This window comes from Hyla sarda, chromosome 9 (assembly GCF_029499605.1).
Source record: "Hyla sarda isolate aHylSar1 chromosome 9, aHylSar1.hap1, whole genome shotgun sequence".
In the NCBI taxonomy this organism is placed as follows: domain Eukaryota; kingdom Metazoa; phylum Chordata; class Amphibia; order Anura; family Hylidae; genus Hyla; species Hyla sarda.
This window is the reverse complement of record NC_079197.1, coordinates 150,458,745-150,480,544: the sequence shown is the minus strand read 5'-3', so window position 1 is coordinate 150,480,544 and position 21,800 is coordinate 150,458,745. Positions and strand designations below refer to the sequence as shown.

General features: G+C 44.8%; 1 protein-coding gene and 1 long non-coding RNA gene across 6 annotated transcripts in view; one reads left to right on the top strand and one right to left on the bottom strand.

The window, feature by feature from the left end:
* Window positions 1-21,800, bottom strand: part of LOC130291675 (uncharacterized) — a 98,431-nt gene that overhangs the window by 27,928 nt on the left and 48,703 nt on the right. The window contains exon 2 of the long non-coding RNA XR_008847994.1: window positions 6,170-6,264. This is a non-coding gene — a long non-coding RNA (uncharacterized LOC130291675). The remainder of the gene's footprint in view (window positions 1-6,169; window positions 6,265-21,800) is intronic.
* The window catches only part of LTBP4 (latent transforming growth factor beta binding protein 4), a 259,011-nt gene that overhangs the window by 231,031 nt on the left and 6,180 nt on the right, over window positions 1-21,800 (top strand). For all 5 annotated transcript variants that reach the window (XM_056540752.1, XM_056540753.1, XM_056540749.1 and 2 more), the window contains 6 exons: window positions 6,803-6,946; window positions 7,675-7,884; window positions 9,005-9,067; window positions 10,942-11,070; window positions 14,838-14,981; window positions 15,670-15,822. In XM_056540752.1, coding sequence (XP_056396727.1) covers window positions 6,803-6,946; window positions 7,675-7,884; window positions 9,005-9,067; window positions 10,942-11,070; window positions 14,838-14,981; window positions 15,670-15,822 — 843 coding nt within the window. The remainder of the gene's footprint in view (window positions 1-6,802; window positions 6,947-7,674; window positions 7,885-9,004; window positions 9,068-10,941; window positions 11,071-14,837; window positions 14,982-15,669; window positions 15,823-21,800) is intronic.

Below are 21,800 nucleotides of genomic sequence, written 5' to 3'. Positions count from 1 at the left end.
AGTATAAAGTCAGATACGGCTAGATTCGCAGCCTTTGATTTTCTCGGCCGTGTTGAAGCCGACATTTTCCTTTTACAGGAGACCAGGTTGTCAGATCTAGCCTCTCTGGTAAAAGCCAGAAGAGAGTGGAGGCGCGGTCCCTCCCACTGGTCTCTTGCGGCTGAGCCGTATAGTGGGGTGGCGGTCCTTTTTACCGCTCCTGTTGAATGCCGACGGGTTATTGAATTAGAAATGGGGAGGTGCCTGATCTTAGATGTCTTCATGAAGGGACAAGAGCTCCGGCTCATTAACATCTACGCCCCGCAAACTAAGCGGGGCCGTAAAGATCTCTTTATGAGGATTAAGCCCTTTCTTTTTACGAGTCGGCAAGTGATCTTTGGAGGGGACTTCAATAATGTCACGAGGTCCCAAGATAGGAGAGGCTCCAATGGTCCGCTGACTTGCGATAGTGTGGCACTGATTAGCATAGCTAGAGAAGCTCGCCTAGAGGACGCCCACATCCGGAGCCCCTCAGGCCACACGGGTTTCACCTATCATCAAGGTAGTCGCAGGTCTAGGATAGATAGGTTTTATTTAAAGGAGGAAGCTGTCTCTTCCGTAGTGTCCGTGGTTGAGGTGGAGTTCTCCGATCACTGTATGATTTTGTTTTCCCTGAATGTTTCAGAGACCCCCCGGATGGGAAAAGGTTATTGGAAGCTGAATTCGTCCCTCCTGGAGGAAGCGGAAGTAAGACAGTCCTTTGAGGATTTTCTTCAGAGCCAGGTACCTTTACTGGGCCTATGTAGTAGTAAGTCAGAGTGGTGGGAGATATTCAAGAAGCGGGTTGCGGGGTTCTTCCGCCAGCTCTCGAGCCTCAGGTCCCTGAACAGGTACCGCCTGTATCAGGGTCTGAGGAGGAAACTCGAGCTTCTCGTCTCGACTGGAGGTAGCCGAGAGGATATCTCCAGAGTGAAGTCCTTGCTGATGAGGTGTCAGTACGATAGGCACACATCTTTGGTTTTTGAGAGGGATTTCGGGAAGTACCGCTCGCCCGACCCTTACAGAAACTGTAAGATGTCAGTGAGTAGTAAAGTCATTTCAGGACTGATTGATAGTACAGGATCTCTGAATCGGTCCAGATCAGGGATCTTGGAGGTTGTCAGATCCTTCTACTCGCACCTCTTGGGAAGGAAAGATCTAGATCGAGACAGGATGTCGGTTTTCCTGACTGAAACCATTCCTGAGCCAGGGGTAGACCCCTCTCTTGATGTTTTGGCAGAAGAAATCAGGGAAGAGGAAGTGAGAATGGCGATCGAGGGGCTTGCCCCTAAGAAGTCGCCAGGTCCGGATGGCTTAACATCCGAGTGGTACAGGACCTTTAAGGAGTCTTTAGCTCCCCTCTTGACTGAGGTATTCAATGAGTGTCTCTCCTCGGGCACTCTGCCAAAGTCAATGAGGAGGTCAGCCCTGATTCTTCTGTCAAAGGGTAAAGATCCTAGCCGGATTGAGAATTGGAGACCCATAGCTCTTCTCAATACGGACAGGAAGCTTCTGGCTAAGATATTGTTTAATCGGCTGGTGAAGTTTGCACCCCGGCTCCTTTCGGGGGCTCAGCACTGCTCTTTTCCAGGCCGAAGCACCTTAAGTGCTGTCCTTAGTGTCAGGGAGGCAGTGGAGCGGAGTAGTGCAGGTCTCTGGAAGGGGTACTTGCTGTCCTTGGATCAGGCCAAAGCATTTGATCGGGTGAACCACGAGTACCTATGGTCCGTCCTCCTGAGATATGGCTTACCAACTACTTTTGTTAATTGGCTTAAGATCTTGTATGCAGGGGCAGAGAGTTTCCCGCTGGTGAACGGGTGGTCTGGCCGCTCTTTTGTGGTGGGTTCCGGAGTCCGTCAGGGTTGTCCTCTTAGCCCGCTTTTATACGTGTTCGCAATCGATCCCTTCGTCCGGAGGGTAGATTGTGGGCCGTTGGCGGGAGTCGGGATGAGTCTGGCGGAGCTGGATGTCGCCCAGAGAGTGGTGGCGTACGCTGACGATGTCACTATTTTCGTCTCCTCAAGAGAGGAGGTCGATGTGGTGATGTCGGAGGTGGACCGCTACTCGGAGGCATCCGGGTCTAAGATCAACCGGGATAAGTGTGAGAGTCTCTGGCTGGGAGGGGGAGACCCCACGTTTGATCTCCCGGACACCCTTCCAGGGCCCCAAGAGTCAGCAAAAGTCTTAGGCATCACATTCGGCCAAGATGATTATCCCACCAAAAACTGGGATGGTAAGCTCCAGGATGCCGCTCAGAAGGTGGACCAGTGGAAGGGTTGGTCTATGACCCTCAGGGAAAGGGTACACCTGATGAAATCATACCTGCTCCCCTTGTTTATCTATCTGGGCAGTGTATGTATCTTGCCAGAGGCTTACTACACTAGGATCTACAGCCTGTTTTTCCAACTGTTATGGGGGAACAGGATGAACCTAGTCAAGAGGGAGGTTACGTACCGCACGAGGAGACTAGGGGGTTTATCTATGGTAAACCCTGTGGTGTTCTTTACGAACACCTTCTTGAAAGCTAACATCGCAAACCTCTGGTCAGAGAGGGCTTCTCCGTGGGTACTCTCCTGCAGGGAATGGTTTCGGCCTTTCTTCCAGGAATGGGAGAGAGGAGGGCGAGTGAAGGACCTCCGTACACCCCATGGATATCTTCCGGCTTACGCTACCCCGACTCTGAAGGCGATACGCCGGTGGGGTCTGGGAGTGTGGGAGATCAGGACCCAGTCAAGGCAGTTCCTTGACAAACGGGTTCTGTTGACCCACTTCCAGAAGCCTCTGGCGCTCAGGGACTGCCCAGGTCGGGATCTGAGGGTGGGGTTGTATCTTTTGAACATGAAAAGGATCCCCCAGAAGTTTTGGGACTTGGCCTGGCGCTGCTTTCAGGGGAAGCTATATGTAAGGGACAACCTGAAGTGTAGGAACTCTGATGACCGGGGATGTCCCCGAGAAGAGTGCGGGGACACGCTGGAAAGCATGGACCACTTCCTGCTTCATTGTCCCTTTAATATAGGGGTTTACAACCGGGTGGGCGCTTCCATCAACTGGAGTCAACTTGCCGGCCTTACCTATCCGGAGTGGGCTTATGGGGCATTCAGGTCCCTGGGTGGCCGAGACCGGGGCACTTTATTCTTAGTTAGTTTAGTGGTTAGGTACTACACATGGAATGCACGGTGCTTAGTATCGACCCAACAGAAAGTCCTCTCCGAGGTGGAGGTCTGTAGGAACATCACTGGTGACCTCGGGAAGATCAGGTCTTTGGAGTATGGCAGTCTTGGTACCAGTAGGGCTTCTCTCCTATGGAGAGGTTTTTCTTTTGATGTGCCCTAGGTACTAGGCCCTTAAGGTGAAGTACCTTATTTTGGCCAGGGATAGTGTATATATCTTAGGGTGAGTATAGGGTCAGTTTCATGAAGGGATAGTGATAGGGTTAGAGGTTGATAGGGAGAGGAATTTAAATTTAATTTTATCAGGATTGCCATCCTTCTTCCTGGTGGGGGGCTATGCATGTCACCTTAGCCTTTTGTTTTGTTTTCTATGGATGGATTGTAAAGGGCTTGCAGGCAACCAAACTTGGGCCTTGTGGTTTTGGTGTATTGTACTGTTAATATTGCTTTGTTGTAGACTATGTATATATTGTTTTGTATATATTGTTCTGTTTACATTAGGTGGGTAGGGGTGTATTTTAGGTTGGGTGGGGTTTCTTTTTTTGGGGGGGGGTGGTGGTGGTGTGTACCCAGGACTGGACTGTTGCAGTGGGTACTATTTTGGGGGTCTGGTATGGGTCAGTTGTGGACAAAAACTGTGACCTATGGACTCTGACCCATGTCCAGAGGGGGTGGTGGGATAGTTTAGTATAGGTTGTTTTTCTGTGTTATAAATGTATTTTTTTTTTTTTTTTTTTTTTTTTTTTTTTTTTTTTTTTTTTTTGGTATGTATATTCTGTATGGTTTTATGTATAGTGGGAATTTTTTTGTATTTTTATTTACATTTTTTATTTTTTTTATTTTATTTTATTTTTATTATTATTTATATAATGTCATAATTATTTTGAGAGAAAGGCAGTCGGACCAGTTTTCAGTTACTATAGTATTATATTATTTTTGTTAAGGCAGCTAGCCATATTTTTGTTTTTAGGGGGGGGGGGGGGGAGTGTGGTTATGTTTCCTAGTTTGGATATTTTTAGTTTTTGATCCAAGCGAGGAAAACTTTATTTATGTTCATTAGGTATGTGTGTGTGTGTGTGTTGGACTATAGTAGGTAATGATTTATTTATTCATTTATTTTTGGTTTATCTGGGCTGGCCGGTTAGGAAGGTTTAAGTTGTTATTTTGAGACGGATAGTTTGTTTTTATGTTCAGTTTTGTTAATTTTGTTACAGTGAAATGAACTTGTTTTGTGTTTTGTACTTTTATAATAAAAAAGAGTGTCAGCAGAAAGCACTGTGGTCGGACAGAATATAAATTCAAAAGGAAAAGAACTTCCCGTGGAGCATACAGCATCTGATAAGTACTGGAAGGATAAAAAAAATTGAATAGAAGTAATTTACAAATCTGTAAAACTTTCTGGCAACAGTTGATTGGAAAACATTTATTTTCCACTGGAGTACCTTTACCTTTAAAGGGGTATTCCAGGAATCCTTCCAGTACTTATCAGCTGCTGTATGCTCCAAAGGAAGTTGAGTTGTTCTTTTCTGTCTGGCAACAATGCTCTCTGCTGACACCTCTGCTTGTCTCGGGAACTGCACAGAGTAGAAGAGGCTTTCTATGGGGATTTGCTTCTACTCTGGACAGTTCCTGAGACAGGTGTCATCAGAGAGCACTTAGACAGAAAAGAACAACTCAACTTCAGCAGCTCATAAGTACTGAAAGGATAAAGATTTTTTAATAGAAGTAATTTACAAATCTGTTTAACTTTCTGGAGCCAGTTGATATATATAAAAAAGTTTTTTTCCTGGAATACCCCTTTAATTCTGAGCTAAGCAAAATTCCATGGATCTCAAAAGGATTTTTCTGCTCAGTGCACACTACAGAAGTTCCGTTTCCTACCAAAAGAATAAACATGTTATTTTTTTGTTTTTATTTATTTTTTGTAAAAATTTTCCTGGAAAAGCCCAGGATTTTGATTTCCGACATTTATTTCCACAATAAAATTCCACAAAAAAAGTGCTGATTCTGGACAGCGCTGATTCTCCAAGGAATTTATTTGCTGAATTTCCACAGTATGCATGGGCCCTAAGGGTCTCTTCACACGGCAGAATTTCTGCTTGCGGAATTCTGCCTTAAAGGGATAATCCAGTGGTGAAAAACTTATCCCCTATCCTAAGGATAGGGGATAAGTTTGAGATCGCAGGGGGTCCGACCGCTGGGGCCCCCTGCTATCTCTCTGTAAAGGGCCCGGGCTCTCCGGCCAGATAGCGGGTGTCGACCCCCGCACGAAGCGGCGGCTGACACGCCTGCTCAATACATCGCTATGGAAGAGCCTGAGATTGCCGAAGGCAGCGCTCAGGCTCTGCCATAGAGTTGTTTTGAGGGGGCGTGTCGGCCGCCGCTTCGTGCGGGGGTCGACACGCCCCCTTCGCGCGGGCTGTTGGGGCGCCGTACAGGAGATAGCGGGGGGGCCCCAGCGGTCGGACCCCCCGCGATCTGCAACTTATCCCCTATCCTTAGTTCACCACTTGTTCACTACTGGACTACTCCTTTAACTTTAAGCCCATAGACTTCTATCGGATTCTGCACTCCCATTCACACTTCTGAATTTCCGCTTGCGGTATACCGCATGCGGAAATTCAGAAGTGTGAGTGGGAGTACGGAATCCCATAGAAGTCTATGGGCTTTAATTTGAGGCAGAATTCCACAAGCGGAAGTTCTGCCGTGTGAATGGACCCAAGGTGTTTCCTTCATTCTCTTGAGCAGTTGTATTTGACATTTTCCGCCACCAATCAATGCGATTTATCCAGAGACTTGCGCTATACATCAGTAAAGGTCAATTTCTTGAATCTGTTATCAAACACGAATGGATAACGGAAGACAAATATGGCACGAATACTGTAAACTTTTTGCACAGATCAAACAAGCTTAAAAAATGTAAGCCCGGATGAGAGGAAACAATCGGCAAGGATTAATGCTCATCTTTGCTCTACACCAACCTTATATCAAAAAGAGAACATAAAGCCAAATCCTCATGGTGATAGTTGGTGTCACGGTAAAATTGCAGCTTTCCACAACCAGGCTCGATATTTAGCTGTAAGGGAAAAAGTGATGTAAAGCAAAAGCAGAAATTGTAGGGAGTGTTGCATAAATTATTTCCCCCATAGAGTTGGGCACTAGTCATAGTCATGCAACCAAAGGTAGCCGTGGAGCCATTGCCTTTCTAGATCCTCAAGATAGGTACAGTAAGTCGACACTACTGATTCAACGATGTATTGCAGTGTGGGTTCCGTCCTGGTAATGTGAAGTGAGGATATGTGGCTTCCGTGGGGTGCACTTATATATGGGTAGCAGTTCGCTGTACACAAATGGCAATATGTAGAGAAAAGGCACTCACCACTTCTGAAGCTTTTTCTTACTTTATTCGTGCGGTAAAAAACATGCAGTCAGGTCGGGTTAGGACGCCAACAGAGAGCCGTAGTGACAACGCTGTTTCACACCAACCGGTGTATCATCAAGCCTTTCTAGATCCACTTCGGAGCCTGCTCGATAGTAGTTTTCTGTTCTTTTCTGTTACATGTGAACTGTGTTGCCTCCAGAGTTATAAGATATTGGTGTTGTCTCTCTTCCAGATGTCGATGAGTGCATGACATTACAAGGAGTATGCGGCACAGCCCTGTGTGAGAACGTGGAGGGATCCTTCCTCTGCATCTGCCCTAACAGCAATGAAGAGTTCGACCCAATGTTTGGAAAATGTATACGGACACCATCTGCCGGTAAGAGACTAATGGGAAACCTCATTTATAAATGTATGGCTTATATGGGCACTGTCATTTGCAAACAATGCTTATATAATATAGATAATACCATTTTATGTATATTTGTAATTTACATTGGTAAAAAAAAAAACCTGTATATTTTTGGATGAAATAAATACTTTCCCTGTAGCCATTTCCTCTGTAGCGTCAGTGTACAGAGCCCTGCTTGTCCTCGGTGTACAGAGCCCTGCTTGTCCTCAGTGTACAGAGCCCTGCTTGTCCTCAGCGTACAGAGCTCTGCTTGTCCTCAGTGTACAGAGCCCTGCTTTTCCTCAGTGTACAGAGCCCTGCTTGTCCTCAGTGCACAGAGCCCTGCTTGTCCTCAGTGTACAGAGCCCTTCTTGTCCTCAGTGTATACTGATTGTCCTCAGTGTACAGAGCCCGGCTTGTCCTCACTGCACAGAGCTCTGCTTGTCCTCAGTGTACAGAGCCCTGCTTGTCCTCAGTGTACAGAGTCCTGCTTGTCCCACCCATCCTTCCTGTATTTCCCAGTCAATACACACAGGCAATAGCTGGAGGGACAAGGCAACATTTTTTCACCCAAAATATGCAATTTTTTTTAACCAATGTACTTTACAAATATACATATAATGGTATTATGTACATTGAGGTAGGCATATTTTATCTATTTTTGACTTGTACACACCTTACTATTATTTATTTTGTTATTCTCTTCTCTACTACAGCCCGTCATGCATATCCCAGCAATACTGCCTTAACCAGGGTAGAGTTTGTGTCTACTCCAGGACTCAAGGAATGTTATTACAATCTGGAAGACCCCAATGTTTGTGAGAATGTGCTTTCTAGGAATGTCAGCCAGGTGGAATGTTGCTGTACTGTTGGCAAAGGATGGGGACAAGCATGCCAAATCCAGAGATGCCCCAGCATGGAATCTGGTAACAAAAAATGGCTTGTAGACCTTTTTAAGGGCTTGTTGAGATTATTTGTATAGTGTCTTCCAATGTGAAGTACATCAGTCCCCTGATGTTGGTGAATGGCTTTTACCCTCTTCTGGGGCATAGCTAAGGGGTGCTGAGAGAGTATATGCTAGGGGAAAAAGCACCTAGCTGCCAAGCCTGTTAGTGTATATACCAAATAAGCAGTATTTCTGGAACCATTAGGGCCCATGCACACTATGGATTTTCCACCCCGAGAAAATCCAGGAGGAGATTCCAGTGCAGCAGCCTACCATTGTCCTCAATGGGATTCTGCTGCATTCGGCCCACTGCTGAATTCGGCTTAGAAAAATCTAGTTCCAGACTCCACTGAAAGACTTAACATTCTTTCAGCGGAATTCCGTCTGGAAGTGCATTGCCTTCAATGAGCATGGCACATGTCCGCGCCGTCATACTGCTGATTCATTGCGGCTGCGCCGGATAGCTCTGTCCTATTCACTTGAATGGCACTGGGCTACTGTACCAGGCACAGCCACTACAAAAATATATTGCTGCAGACCCTTCAATCATTTGTCCAATGAAGCGTCAGAACTGGTGGCCTATGCTGAAGGTTAAAGGGGTTATCCGGCCAAACATCTTATCACCTATCCAAAGGTTATCCAGCCATCCATTCTATGCAGGGCTGCTTCTCCAGTCTCAGAAAGCTTTTTGTTTGGTGGACTGGAGACATGACGTAAAGCCACGCCCCCTCTTGACGTCACGTCCCCTCCATTCATGTCTATGGGTGGGGGCGTGATGTAAGTCACGCCCCCTCCCATAGACATGAATGGAGGGGGTGTGGCGTTATGTCAAGAGGGGGCGTGGTGTTACGTCACATCTCCAGTGCAGGAAGCAAAGAGTTTTCCGAGACTGGACAAACAGCCCTGCATAGAATGCGGGTGCTGCTCTTTGGCCGGATAACCCCTTTAAAGTCCTGGAAAAACCCTTATATACCAAAACAGGGGTTAACTTTTGATTGGCATATCATGTTGATAAATTTTTCTAACTGCATTTTTTCAATCTTGTAATTCAAATGTTATAACTTATTGTAATGTAAGTTGTTTTATTTCTAATTTATCAGCCGAATACCGAAGGCTGTGTCCTTTGGGAGTGGGTTATATCACGTCTGCCCAAGAAAGCAAAGGTAAGTTGTAGGCCTAGTATAACTGCATTTAGTCCTTTCTTGTGTACTTGTCCTTTCATGTGTTTTTTCAGGATAAGCTGCCCTGTGTGTGTAACATGAGGAGCAGCACTGTCTCTGGCCATTATATAACTTGGCTACAGTATTTTTTTTAGCAGATTTCTGCTCTGTAGGCTTCATCTATAATTTGCAGTTCTCCCAGAGAGGGTAGGTGGAGCGCTCTCCTCCCCCCTCCACAGACTTGTATTGCTTGTCTTGCAGAAACAGGACAAAGCTGAGTGATTTTCAAAGAAGATGATTTCGGCAGCAAGAGGAGGGGGGGGGGGGAGAGTGATAAAATGTAATAACAGGAGAAATAAGCATTTTTTTAAAATAAGATATATTACATAGTTTCTTATATTCGCATCTACTATTGACCTAGGAAAAGTTTGTTGAAATGGCAGTGCCTATTTAACATTTATTAATAATTGTACTATATGTTAAAGGGAACCTGTCACATTGAACATGGTGGCTAATATGACAGCAGCCTGTTATATAAAGGAGGGAGATGTTTCAGTAGAACCTCACCTAAAGTCCTGTTCATTAAAGGGGTACTCCCGTGGAAAACTTTTTTTTTCTTTTAAATCAACTGGTGCCAGAAAGTTAAACAGATTTGTAAATTACTTCTATTAAAAAATCTTAATCCTTCCAGTACGTTTTAGGGGCTATATACTACAGAGGAAATGGTTTACTTTTTAGATTTGTCTGATGTCATGACCACAGTGCTCTCTGATGTAATCTCTGTCCATTTTAGGAACTGTCCAGAGCAGGAGAAAATCCCCATAGCAAACATATGCTGCTCTGGACAGTTCCTAAAATGGACAGAAGAGGTCAGCAGAGAGCACTGTGGTCATGACATCAGAGAAACCTAAAAAGTAAAGCATTTTCTCCGTAGTATATAGCCCCTAAAACGTACTGGAAGGATTAAGATTTGTTAATAGAAGTAATTTACAAATCTGTTAAACTTTCTGGCACCATTTAATTTAAAACAAAAAAGTTTTCCATGGGAATACCCCTTTAAGAATTTAGGAATCTAGTGGGCGGTCCTAATCAGTGATTGACAGCCTTTCCCTATGAGTGTACATACAGAAACATCTGTCACTGATTAGGACTGCATATTGGACTCCTAAACTTAGAATAAACAGGAACGGAGGTGAGTAAAGTACAAGTTGTGCTGAATCTTTTTGGACAAACCTATGTAGCCATCTACTGGCAGATCAGATAACATATTTAGCATGATAGCATGTATTGTTTAAATAACTTACCTTAATTTAAAGGAGTTGTGTAGTAAAAAATGACTTATTCCCTATCCGAAGGATAGGGGATAAGTTATAGATTGCGGGGGGTCGGAGCGCTGGGACCCCTCGCGATCTCCTGAATGGGACCTCGGCAGTCTGCCGGAAGGGGACATGCCAACCCCCACATGGAGCGCCGGCCCACACATCCTCTCCATGTACCCCATAGAGATACATAGAGGGGGGTTGTTGGCCGTGGCTTCTTGTGGGGGTTGGAACGGTCGCCTCCCGCAAACTCCCGGGCCCCGTGCAGGAGATCACAGGGGGGTCCCAGAGCTCGGAACCCCCCTCCCCCCATCTAACTTATCTCCTATCCTTTGGATAGCAGATAAGTTATTTTTCCGCTTCACTACTCCTTTCAGTGAGTAATGTAAACAGTGTACATGAACAGAAAGGGCCAAACAACAACAAAAAAAGAAACCAAAAAAAATATAGTACAAGCATTCTCAGGTGAATGGAGGGAACAGAGCAAGAGGCTGTAATGATGTTAGTTCTAATTATATTTTATTTGGCTTAAACAAATAGATGTTGATTCTATTTAAGATATTGATGAATGCAAGCTTTTCGGGTCGGAACTGTGCAAAGGAGGTGTATGTCTTAACAAGGATCCGCTGTTTGCCTGCTACTGTTCTAATGGCTACTACTACGATGTCCATCACCTGGAGTGTGTAGGTAAGGTTCCTCAACAAAACGCTAAATATTCACTGGGATTCTTCAACATGGGGCGATCCCATATGTATATTGTCATTTATCAACATGTGCGTCAGGCACAGGGCCGGCGCCACCTATAAGCAAGATAGGCAGCAACTGCTCATCTAAGCAGCACACCCTCTCCCCCCTGCTTTCAGCGCCAAAAAACGCCCTAACCAATTTTCTCCTCACCTTTTCTCCCCTTGTTCAGTCATGGTATGGTGGTGTTATTCAGTCATGGTATGGTGGTGTAATTCAGTCATGGTATGGTGGTGTTATTCAGTCATGGTATGGTGGTGTAATTCAGTCATGGTATGGTGGTGTTATTCAGTCATGGTATGGTGGTGTTATTCAGTCATGGTATGGTGGTGTTATTCAGTCATGGTATGGTGGTGTAATTCAGTCATGGTATGGTGGTGTTATTCAGTCATGGTATGGTGGTGTTATTCAGTCATGGTATGGTGGTGTTATTCAGTCATGGTATGGTGGTGTTATTCAGTCATGGTATGGTGGTGTTATTCAGTCATGGTATGGTGGTGTTATTCAGTCATGGTATGGTGGTGTTATTCAGTCATGGTATGGTGGTGTTATTCAGTCATGGTATGGTGGTGTTATTCAGTCATGGTATGGTGGTGTTATTCAGTCATGGTATGGTGGTGTTATTCAGTCATGGTATGGTGGTGTTATTCAGTCATGGTATGGTGGTGTTATTCAGTCATGGTATGGTGGTGTTATTCAGTCATGGTATGGTGGTGTTATTCAGTCATGGTATGGTGGTGTTATTCAGTCATGGTATGGTGGTGTTATTCAGTCATGGTATGGTGGTGTTATTCAGTCATGGTATGGTGGTGTTATTCAGTCATGGTATGGTGGTGTTATTCAGTCATGGTATGGTGGTGTTATTCAGTCATGGTATGGTGGTGTTATTCAGTCATGGTATGGTGGTGTTATTCAGTCATGGTATGGTGGTGTTATTCAGTCATGGTATGGTGGTGTTATTCAGTCATGGTATGGTGGTGTTATTCAGTCATGGTATGGTGGTGTTGTTCAGTCATGGTATGGTGGTGTTATTCAGTCATGGTATGGTGGTGTTATTCAGTCATGGCATGGTGGTGTTATTCAGTCATGGTATGGTGGTGTTATTCAGTCATGGTATGGTGGTGTTATTCAGTCATGGTATGGTGGTGTTATTCAGTCATGGTATGGTGGTGTTATTCAGTCATGGTATGGTGGTGTTATTCAGTCATGGTATGGTGGTATTTTTCTGTACGGGTATGGCATTGTTACTCAGTCACAGTATGACGGTATTGTTCTGTTCTGATATGGCATTGTTACTCAGTCACAGTATGGTGGTATTATATTGTTCTGGTATGGCAGTGTTATTCAGTCATTGTATGGGGCATTGTTCACAAAAAAAAATGGGGGAACACAGCCTAATGTCATGTTTATACATCGGACAAAAATATGTTTTGTAGACCAAGGGCCAGACCCCTAAGGGTTGGGGGTGCAAAATTAGGTTTTGCCTTGGGGGGGGGGGGGGTTTGAGGTGGAGGAGGGAGGTCAGTGTGAGGTGGAGGGGTCAGTGGCAGGTGAAGGGGCGGTACTTGGAGGTGATAAAAGGGGCAGTGAGTGGCGGAAAGGACAGTCCGGTGGAAGACAGGAGTTTGCCCGCCCACCCGTCCTGGTGTGTGGCCATTTCTTTGTCACGGCGGCAGGAGAAGGAGGGGGATGAGGAGGTATTGAAGGAGAAGGAGGTGTGATGATGGTTTTGTGCAGCTGGGGCGGTACCCAGCTGGGCTGGGTAAACCCCTGCGGGCATGGTCCCAAAGGGAGGAGAAGGTCTCCGAAGGTGGTGTCCTGGGGTTAAGTTTATGGACAACCCAGGGCAAAGTAAGAGATCGGAAGGTTATGTCGCCTCTCAGTCCCCCTCCTTGGTATGATGCATCTGTTTGCACTAATGTTTTTGCACTATTTTATATGAAGGTTTGTTTAAGTGATATTTGGTTTTATATGGTTGTAATAAAATAAAATGGCTGCTGTGGCCTTTCCACCAACATCAGAGTCTGTGTATTGTTTTACTTGGGGAAGTAGAGGGGTAAGAAATGGGTGTGAAGGAAGCGGAGCTTTACGCTCCCCTAGTCATGTCATTTTGTTCCAAATGCTTGGAGTGGGTGGCGGGGTTGTGATGTCATTACCATGCACCCTGTGCCGTCACGCCACTCCTCCTTAATGCAAGTCCATGGGAGGGGGCATGACGGTCGCCACTTCCCCGTTCCCATAGACTTTCATAAATTGGGCGTGAAGTCATGAGGGGCCTGGCAGTGACATCACGACCCCACCGCCCACATCCAGCATTCTAAACAAAGAACGAGGAGCAGAACAGTCAAGACCTGAGAGTGTCTGGTGTCCTGAGGAGACCCAAGGCCTACTACGCACCATGCTTCCACTAACCAAGTGCCCCACAGGTGAACGTCAAAGCCTGGCAAGCTACACAAAGGGTGAAGTCTAGTCAGTCCTAGTCAAGTCAGTCAAGATCAGTCTGTCTAAATTCAGCGTGGGTCTGCAGCAATTAATCAAAGTCCACTGCAAATCCCAGGGAGCCCGCAAGTCTCTAAAGTCACTGGTCACCTCCTTGGGCCTAACTGAGCTGTAAGACTATTCCATCTGTCTGCCTCGGTAAAGCTGCCGTTGTTCCGTAACTTGGCGTCTGAGTCATTATTTGCACCGTGCCGAGCCCAGAATCCAATGGCTATACCTCGGGTGGTGCAGAGGTTAACCACTCCCTGGCGTCACGAACACAAGGGGTTAATGCCATCTGCCCCCTAGGGTAATAACATCTGCCCTCATCACACCCTCACCACGCAAGCCTATGGGAGGGGGCATGATGTCACAAGGGGGCGGAGCCCGGATGTCAAGATACTCTGGCCCCGTGAGACCCCCATGAGTCATCAGACACGGAGCGATCCATGAGGCTGATGATAGGGGGTGCTGCATGAAAGATTACGGGGGTCCCCGGCGGCGGGACCCCCGCGATCAGGCATCTTATCCCCTATCCTTTGGAAAGGGGATAAGATGTCTTAGGGCCAGAGTACCCCTTTAAATATCAAATCCAGCATAACGTTCTGAAATACCAAATCAGCCCATGTACATGAGTGGCGCTGTTTCTGCCTCTGAGTTAAAGAAATTGGTCTACAAAGACAGACATAATGATTCATTTTACGCTTTGCAAATATCTGAATAAGTTAAAGGGGTACTCCGGTGGAAAACATTGTTTTTTCTAGTCAACTGGTGCCAGAAAGTTAAACAGATTTTTAAATTACTTCTATTTAAAAAATGTAATCCTTCCAGTACTTATCAGCTGCTGTATGCTCCAGAGGAAGTTGTGGTGTTCTTTCTAGTCTGACCCCAGGAACTGTCCGAGTACAAGCAAACCCCCATAGCAAACCTCTCCTGCACTGGACAGTTCCTGATACGGACAGAGGTGTCAGCAGAGAGCACTGTGGTCAGACTGGAAAGAATTACACAACTTCCTCTGGAGTATACAGCAGCTGATAAGTACTGGAAGGATTAAGATAGTTAAATAGAAGTAATTTACAAATCTGTTTAACTTTCTGGCACCAGTTGATTTAAAAAAAATTGTTTTACACCGGAGTACCCCTTTAAAGAAAAATATTACAATTCTGATGGTATCCCGAACAAATATTTGTGTTTATGGTCAGTTAAGGAAGCTTTATTTTTTTCACCTACAGATAATGATGAATGCCAGGAGGAAGAAGCATGTGAGGGAGGGAACTGTATAAATACTGTGGGGTCCTATTTCTGCACATGTAATCCCCCCCTGGTCCTGGATTCATCGCTGAGGAGATGCGTCACCAACACAAGCCAGGCTATAGGTGAGGGCACTTCTTATAATGTTTTGTTATCATTTAAAGGGGTTATCCAGGAAAAAAACTTTTTTTATATATATATCAACTGGCTCCAGAAAGTTAAACAGATTTGTAAATTACTTCTATTAAAAAATCTTAATCCTTTCAGTACTTATGAGCTTCTGAAGTTAAGGTTGTTCTTTTCTGTCTAAGTGCTCTCTGATGACACGTGTCTCGGGAAACGCCCAGTTTAGAAGAGGTTTTCTATGGGGATTTGCTTCTATACTGGCCGTTTCCCGAGACACGTGTCATCAGAGAGCACTTAGACAGAAAAGAACAACCTTAACTTCAGAAGCTCATAAGTACTGAAAGGATTAAGATTTTTTAATAGAAGTAATTTACAAATCTGTTTAATTTTCTGGAGCCAGTTGATATTTATAAAAAAAAAAAGGTTTTTCCTGGAATACCCCTTTAAGGCACTATAGCAGTGGTCTCAAACTGTGGCCCTCCAGATGTTGCAAAACTTCAACTCCCAGCATGCCCGGACAGCCGTTGGCTGTCCGGGCATGCTGGGAGTTGAAGTTTTGCAACATCTGGAGGGCCACAGTTTGAGACCACTGCACTATAGGCCTTGAATGAATTCAGTGCATCTATTCTGCTGCTCAATAGACAATATTCATTGAGATGAATAATATTTGCATTTATTCTCATTTAGAAAATACCGTAGCCTTGTGCTGGAGAACAGTTGGAGCAGACCTGGTGTGTAAGCGCCCCCTAGTGGACAGGCAGACAACATACACAGAATGTTGCTGCCTGTACGGGGAAGCCTGGGGCATGAATTGCGCACTTTGCCCAGCCAGAGACTCAGGTAAGCGTTGGAAAACAAGAGAAAAAAAAGACAATAAACAACACAATGTAATTAAATGAAACTAAGAAGAAAGGTGCGCAGTGAATTATATACGTGATAACATAGTAGCTGCACATAGTAAGGACAGTGAATGGGAGATGCTGGGCTCATGATATGCCCTGAGACTGCTGCGTAGACTGGGAAAGCTGGGTTACAACTCAGTCATGATTAGAGATGAGCGAACTTACAGTAAATTTCGATTCATCACGAACTTCTCGGCTCGGCGGTTGCTGACTTTTCCTGCATAAATTAGTTCAGCTTTCCGGTGCTCCGGTGGGCTGGAAAAGGTGGACCTGAAAGCTGAACTACTTTATGCAGGAAAAGTCATCAACTGCCGAGCCGAGAAGTTAGTGACGAATCGAATTTAATGTTCGCTCATCTCTAGTCATGATATGTATTAACCAAAACAGATGGAATTCAGACCTCAAGGTGTAAATATTTTACCTATTAAAATGTAACCTTCCAATTATGGAAATGCAGAGAAATAAGATGTAGCTGGATTAAATAAAATAAGTGATTTATTAAATAAATATCAATAATTTACACTTAGTCTGATATCTGTGCAGGGCCCTTGCTACAGATCCAGTAAAATTAGTTAAAATAACATTAAAACATAATATCAATGCCAGTATTTGTAATAATCAATATAGCAATGACATTTTCACAGTATGTCACCTTTGTATTGTGTCTCAGTTATAGATCCTTATAGACACATATCATTAGATCCAATGATGTAATCTTTGCAAAAAATTCCAAAAAATAATCCTGTGTGCCAGTAATTAAACTAAGCAGAGTTGCGATGTGAGCGCTGGATGATGCAAAAGTTATAGTCTAACTAGCTGAGTACCCGTTTTTTCCTTCCTCATCCTTATTGGGGAGGAAAATCATCAAAGGAGAAAGCTTTTGACTTCATATCCCGTCCTCATATATTGTTGTCATTTCCCGTCCATATATACCGTTCTCATATCTCAACCTCATATCCCGTCATCATATCTCAACCTCAAATCCTGACCTCCTATCCCGTCCTCATATCTCGACCTCCTATCCCGTCCTCATATCCCGACCTCATATCCCGTCCTCCTATCCCATCCCCTATCTCGACCTCCTATCCCAACCTCATATCCTGTCCTTCTATCTCGACCTCATATCCAGTCCTCATATCCCATCCTCATATCCCAACCTCATAGTCCGACCCCATATCCCGTCCCCATATCCCGACCCCATATCCCATCCCATCTTTGTGAGATGGGGTGTGACTTGCAACACATTCACCAAGAGATGCAGAGTAAGGTACTGGAAGTCCCATATACTTGCATGGGACTTAAAACAAAAACCCATCTTTTATATAAGGGTGTAGGTAAGTGTTAATTTAACTATCATATATTTTTATTTGACATATAAGTAACATGTGACCAGGTATAATTGAAATATCTCCAGCCGTTTGGAAGTTATGCAGTAACATATATTTCCCATAGACTTGAATGGGACTTTAAACAAAATGGGGGTGGGTAAGGGTTAAATCGCCTATCCTATGTATAAGTAACATGTGTGCCAAGTTTCATGTTAATATCTTTAGCCGTTTGGACGTGATGCTGGAACATACACACATACATACACACATATATACATACACACATACACACATTGGCCCTGATTTACTATTGCGAACCCGACATATTTTGTCAGGTTGTGCGCCAGATTCTGTCACATTGTGCCAGAAATTCTGTCTGCGCCAGAATTGAAAAAAAACCCTGACCAGCTCTCCATTTTGCTAAGAAAACCCGAAAAAGGGGCGTGACAGCTGCCAAAAGGGGGCATGGTCTCCGAAAAGGGGCGTGTTCCCGACATTTTCACAAAAACCCCACATATTTACTAAGGTTTCCACATATAATGTGGTGGATTTCAGCGGAGGAAAACCAGACAGATCAGAACATGTGTAAAAAAAAGCTAAATGTAGGGAAAGTGAAAAATGTAGGGAAACCTTAGTAAATACCGTGGAAAATAAATTGTAGGGAATTAACCTTTTAAGGACGCCGGGCGTATGCATACGCCGTGCATCCCGAGTCCTTAAGGACGTAGGGCGTATGCATATGCCCGTGGGAATTCCGGTCCCCGCCGGTTGGGGACCGGACCAGAATGCCTGCTGAAATCATTCAGCAGGCATCCCGGAACATCACCGAGGGGGGTCCTGAGACCCCCCATGTTGGCGATCGCAGAAAATCGCATGTCAATTCAGACATGCGATTTTCTGCTATTCCGGGCTGATCAGGTCTCTGGTTGCCCGATCACCAGGAAAATAGGGATGATCGGAGCTGTCAGGGACAGCCCTGATCATCCTGAGGGCTAGGAGTGAGGTCGCAGTGCGGCGATCTCCTCCTATCCCCTGCCATTGGTCAGAACTGATTCTGACCAATGGCAGGGCAGGACAGTGGGTTGCCATGGCAACCCCCGTTCTGCCCACCCCTGGATTTCGAGGGAATCATGGGAAGAAGATGGAGGCCGGTACCTGGAGGAGAAGATCCCTGGGGAGCCCCGATCGTCGCTGGAGACTGCTGGATCCTGGCTCAGGTAGGGAAACCACGTTGGGTGGGGGGGGAGGGTTGATGAAAGTGAAAGTAAAGTGATCTTTACTGCGGCAACCACTAGGAAGGCCAAACTGCAACTCCCAGCATGCCCAGACAGCCAAAGGCTGTCTGGGCATGCTGGAAGTTGTAGTTTTGCAACATCTGGAGGGTCACAGTTTGGAGACCACTGTTGCAGTGCCTAAACGGTAGCTCTCCAGATGTTCCCAAAATACAACTCTCAGCATGCCTAGACTGCCCAGGCATGCTGGGAGTTGTAGTTCTGTAACATCTGTCCCTTCAGATTTTGCAATTTTCATGACATTTTTGAAAATTGCTGCTCTACTTTGAAGCCCTCTAATTTTTTCAAAAAGCAAAAGTATGTCCATTTTATGATGCCAACATAAAGTGGACATATTGTATTTGTGAATAAAAATAAAATTTATTTGGAATATCCATTTTCCTTACAGGTAGAGAGCTTCAAAGTTAGAAAAATGCTAAATTTTCAAAATTTTTATGAAATTTGGGGATTTTTCACCAAAAAAGGATGCAAGTAACACAGAAAATTTACCACCAAAATAAAGTAGAAAATGTCACGAAAAAAACTATCTCAGAATCAGAATAATCGGTAAAAGCGTTTTCGAGTTATTAATTTGTAAAGCGACGGTGGTCAGAATTGCGAAAAAGGGCTCAGTCCTTAAGGTGTACTCTAGTGCAGAGTATTCCTGCTCCGTCCTGCCCGGGCTGCAAAATAAATGAAAATGAACCATCTCTTACCTCCCTGGGTTCCTGCCGAGCACCACTACAGCTGATCGGTCCTCCGGTCCATCTTATTCATACTTCCGGGTGTAATGAAGCGTCACATGGCGCTCAGCCTATCGCCGGCCGAGGCAGAACATCATGGCGGCCGGCGATAGGCTGAGCACCATGTGACACTCGGAAGTATGAAGAGGATGGACCGGAGGACCGATCAGCTGTAGTGGCGCTCCGCGGGAACCCAGGGAGGTGAGAGATGGTTCATTTTCATTTATTTTGCAGCCCGGGCAGGACGGAGCAGGAATACTCTGCACTAGAGTACTCCCTTAGGGTGCGTTCACACGTCAGAATTCGAGCAGAAAAAATTACGTCCGAAAAATAGAAATTTCATTCATTCATCACGCGGAATTTGCGCCGAATTCGCGAGGAATGCGCGCGAAATTACGCGCAGAAAGGGGGAAGAAGGAAGGGGAGGGTTTGTGTGAGGGCCAAATCGGCCATTTTATGATTGTGCTAGTCAGAAATTAGAGTTGCAAGTGTTATATAAGCCCCAAAATGTCCCGAAAAAAATCTACAAACAAATTACAAGTTGATGTGGCTGACGAGTAAAAAAAAGGGTGGAGTGTGGGGTGGAGAATGGGTGTCATCCTTTTTCCATGGGCTGTCTCCTCTACATTTTTCCGCGCAAATTTTTTTCCCATTGACTTCAATTGAATTCTGCTAGCGGATTCCGCTTGAAGAATGAACATGTTCTTTCTTCAAGCGGAACGGAATTCAGCGTCGGAATTCCGCTAACGGAATTTACGCTGTGTGAACAGGACAGCGGAAATATCATTGAAGTCAATGGCAGAGGAGATGGCAATTCTCTTGAATTCCGATGTGTGAACGCACCCTAAAGGTGAAAAAGGGCTGCGTTCTTAAGGGGTTAACCCACAAAGAAACCTACACTCCACTCTTAGTAAATAAGGGCCAATGGCGGCATTTATCATTGTAGTGTAAGTGAAGTTTTGTTTTACACTTTTTGTGTGTGCTGTAATGTGCAGGAGCACCAAATGTATTATATGGTCACAGAGCATTTGATACATTTTGCACAGATCACATTTTCTGAAATTTCTCTCTTCACATACACCAAAAAGCTAAGTCTGGGCTGGTGTAATTTTAGAGACTTTTCAGAGGCTTTGCACCTTTTTTGCGCCTTTTCACAAAAAGACGCAGTTCATAAAACCAGTCCATATCATGTGTATTGCCAAAATCAGTGGATTGCAACTCAAAATCATCAGAAATGTGTAAACCAAAAGGTGCAAAAAAGGCGCAAATAAACCCAGCTTTGCCTTTTTTTTGCGCCTTTTGTAGACACAAAAAACAGTCTAAAGACAATGATAAATGTCGGCCATTGAGTTATATATAGATTGCACACTGTCCCGTTATCGGGATGTTGCCTTTAGTGGAGGGTATGGGATACAGGTTGGCACGAGCTGCGCCCGGCCTGTATGTACAAAGTACCTGTTTCCAGATGCAGATGGTCGCTAGAGGTGTCCTTACAGTGCGCTGGCTCCACAAACTGCAGGGGGTGCCGACTTCTCCTGATGCTAGGTGGCATGGCAATGGGTCCAGCTTGGCAGGAGTGGTGAGTGCAGACCTGGTCAGCGGCGTCCTCGTGTGGCAGTTGGAGACTTTCAAGTGTGTAGTAAACCTTGCAGTGGTCTCCAGATGCGGGGACTCCAGAGCTTTCAAGGGATTAGAGTGCAAATATGCAATAGCGATTTGGTGGCAGTACTGGACTGTGTGCTGTGATGGGGAGGCCAAACGCGTTTCGGGGGGGGGGGGGTCCCCCTTTCTCAATGGCTCAGTATGCATGTCCTTGGCATGGTGGGCTTTTATTATGTGCTTTGCTAATTTGTAACCAGTTCAAGGTGGTTGCAAAATGTGGTTGCGAAGCATTGGATCTATAACTGAGACACAATACAAAGGTGTTATACTGTGGAAATGTCATTGCTATATTAATTATTACAAATACTGGCATTGATATTATGTTTTAATGTTATTTTAACTAATTTTACTGGATCTGTAGTAAGGGCCCTGCACAGATATCAGACTAAGTGTAAATTATTGATATTTAGTTAATAAATCACTTATTTTATTTAATCCAACTACATCTTATTTCTCTGTATTTCCATAATTGGATTGTTACATTTTAATAGATAATAAGTTTACACCTTGAGGTCTGAATTCCCTCAGTTTTGGTTATTATTTATTTTTTGCCACTTTTGAGTATAGTGCAACTCTGTACCTCAGTCTAGACTCAAAGGAGACTGGAAAAGCTTGCTGGGAGTTGTAGTTTTGCAACATCTGGAGTGCCACAGTTTGGAGACCACTGGTCTAGATCATATTTTCTACCAATAGAAATGTTATTTCACCTACCATAATAATACGATTACCTCGCAACAGCAATAAAGTGACAATAGTTTCCCTAGAATTCAGAAGTGTAAAGACCCTTATATTCTGGCCGATGAATGGGTGGCTGAACATTCATAGGAATTTGTATTTATATTTGTTCCTTATAACTGGCCGGTGTAAAAGAGCCAGCGACCTGCCGACAAATAAGCAAAATCATAATTATTG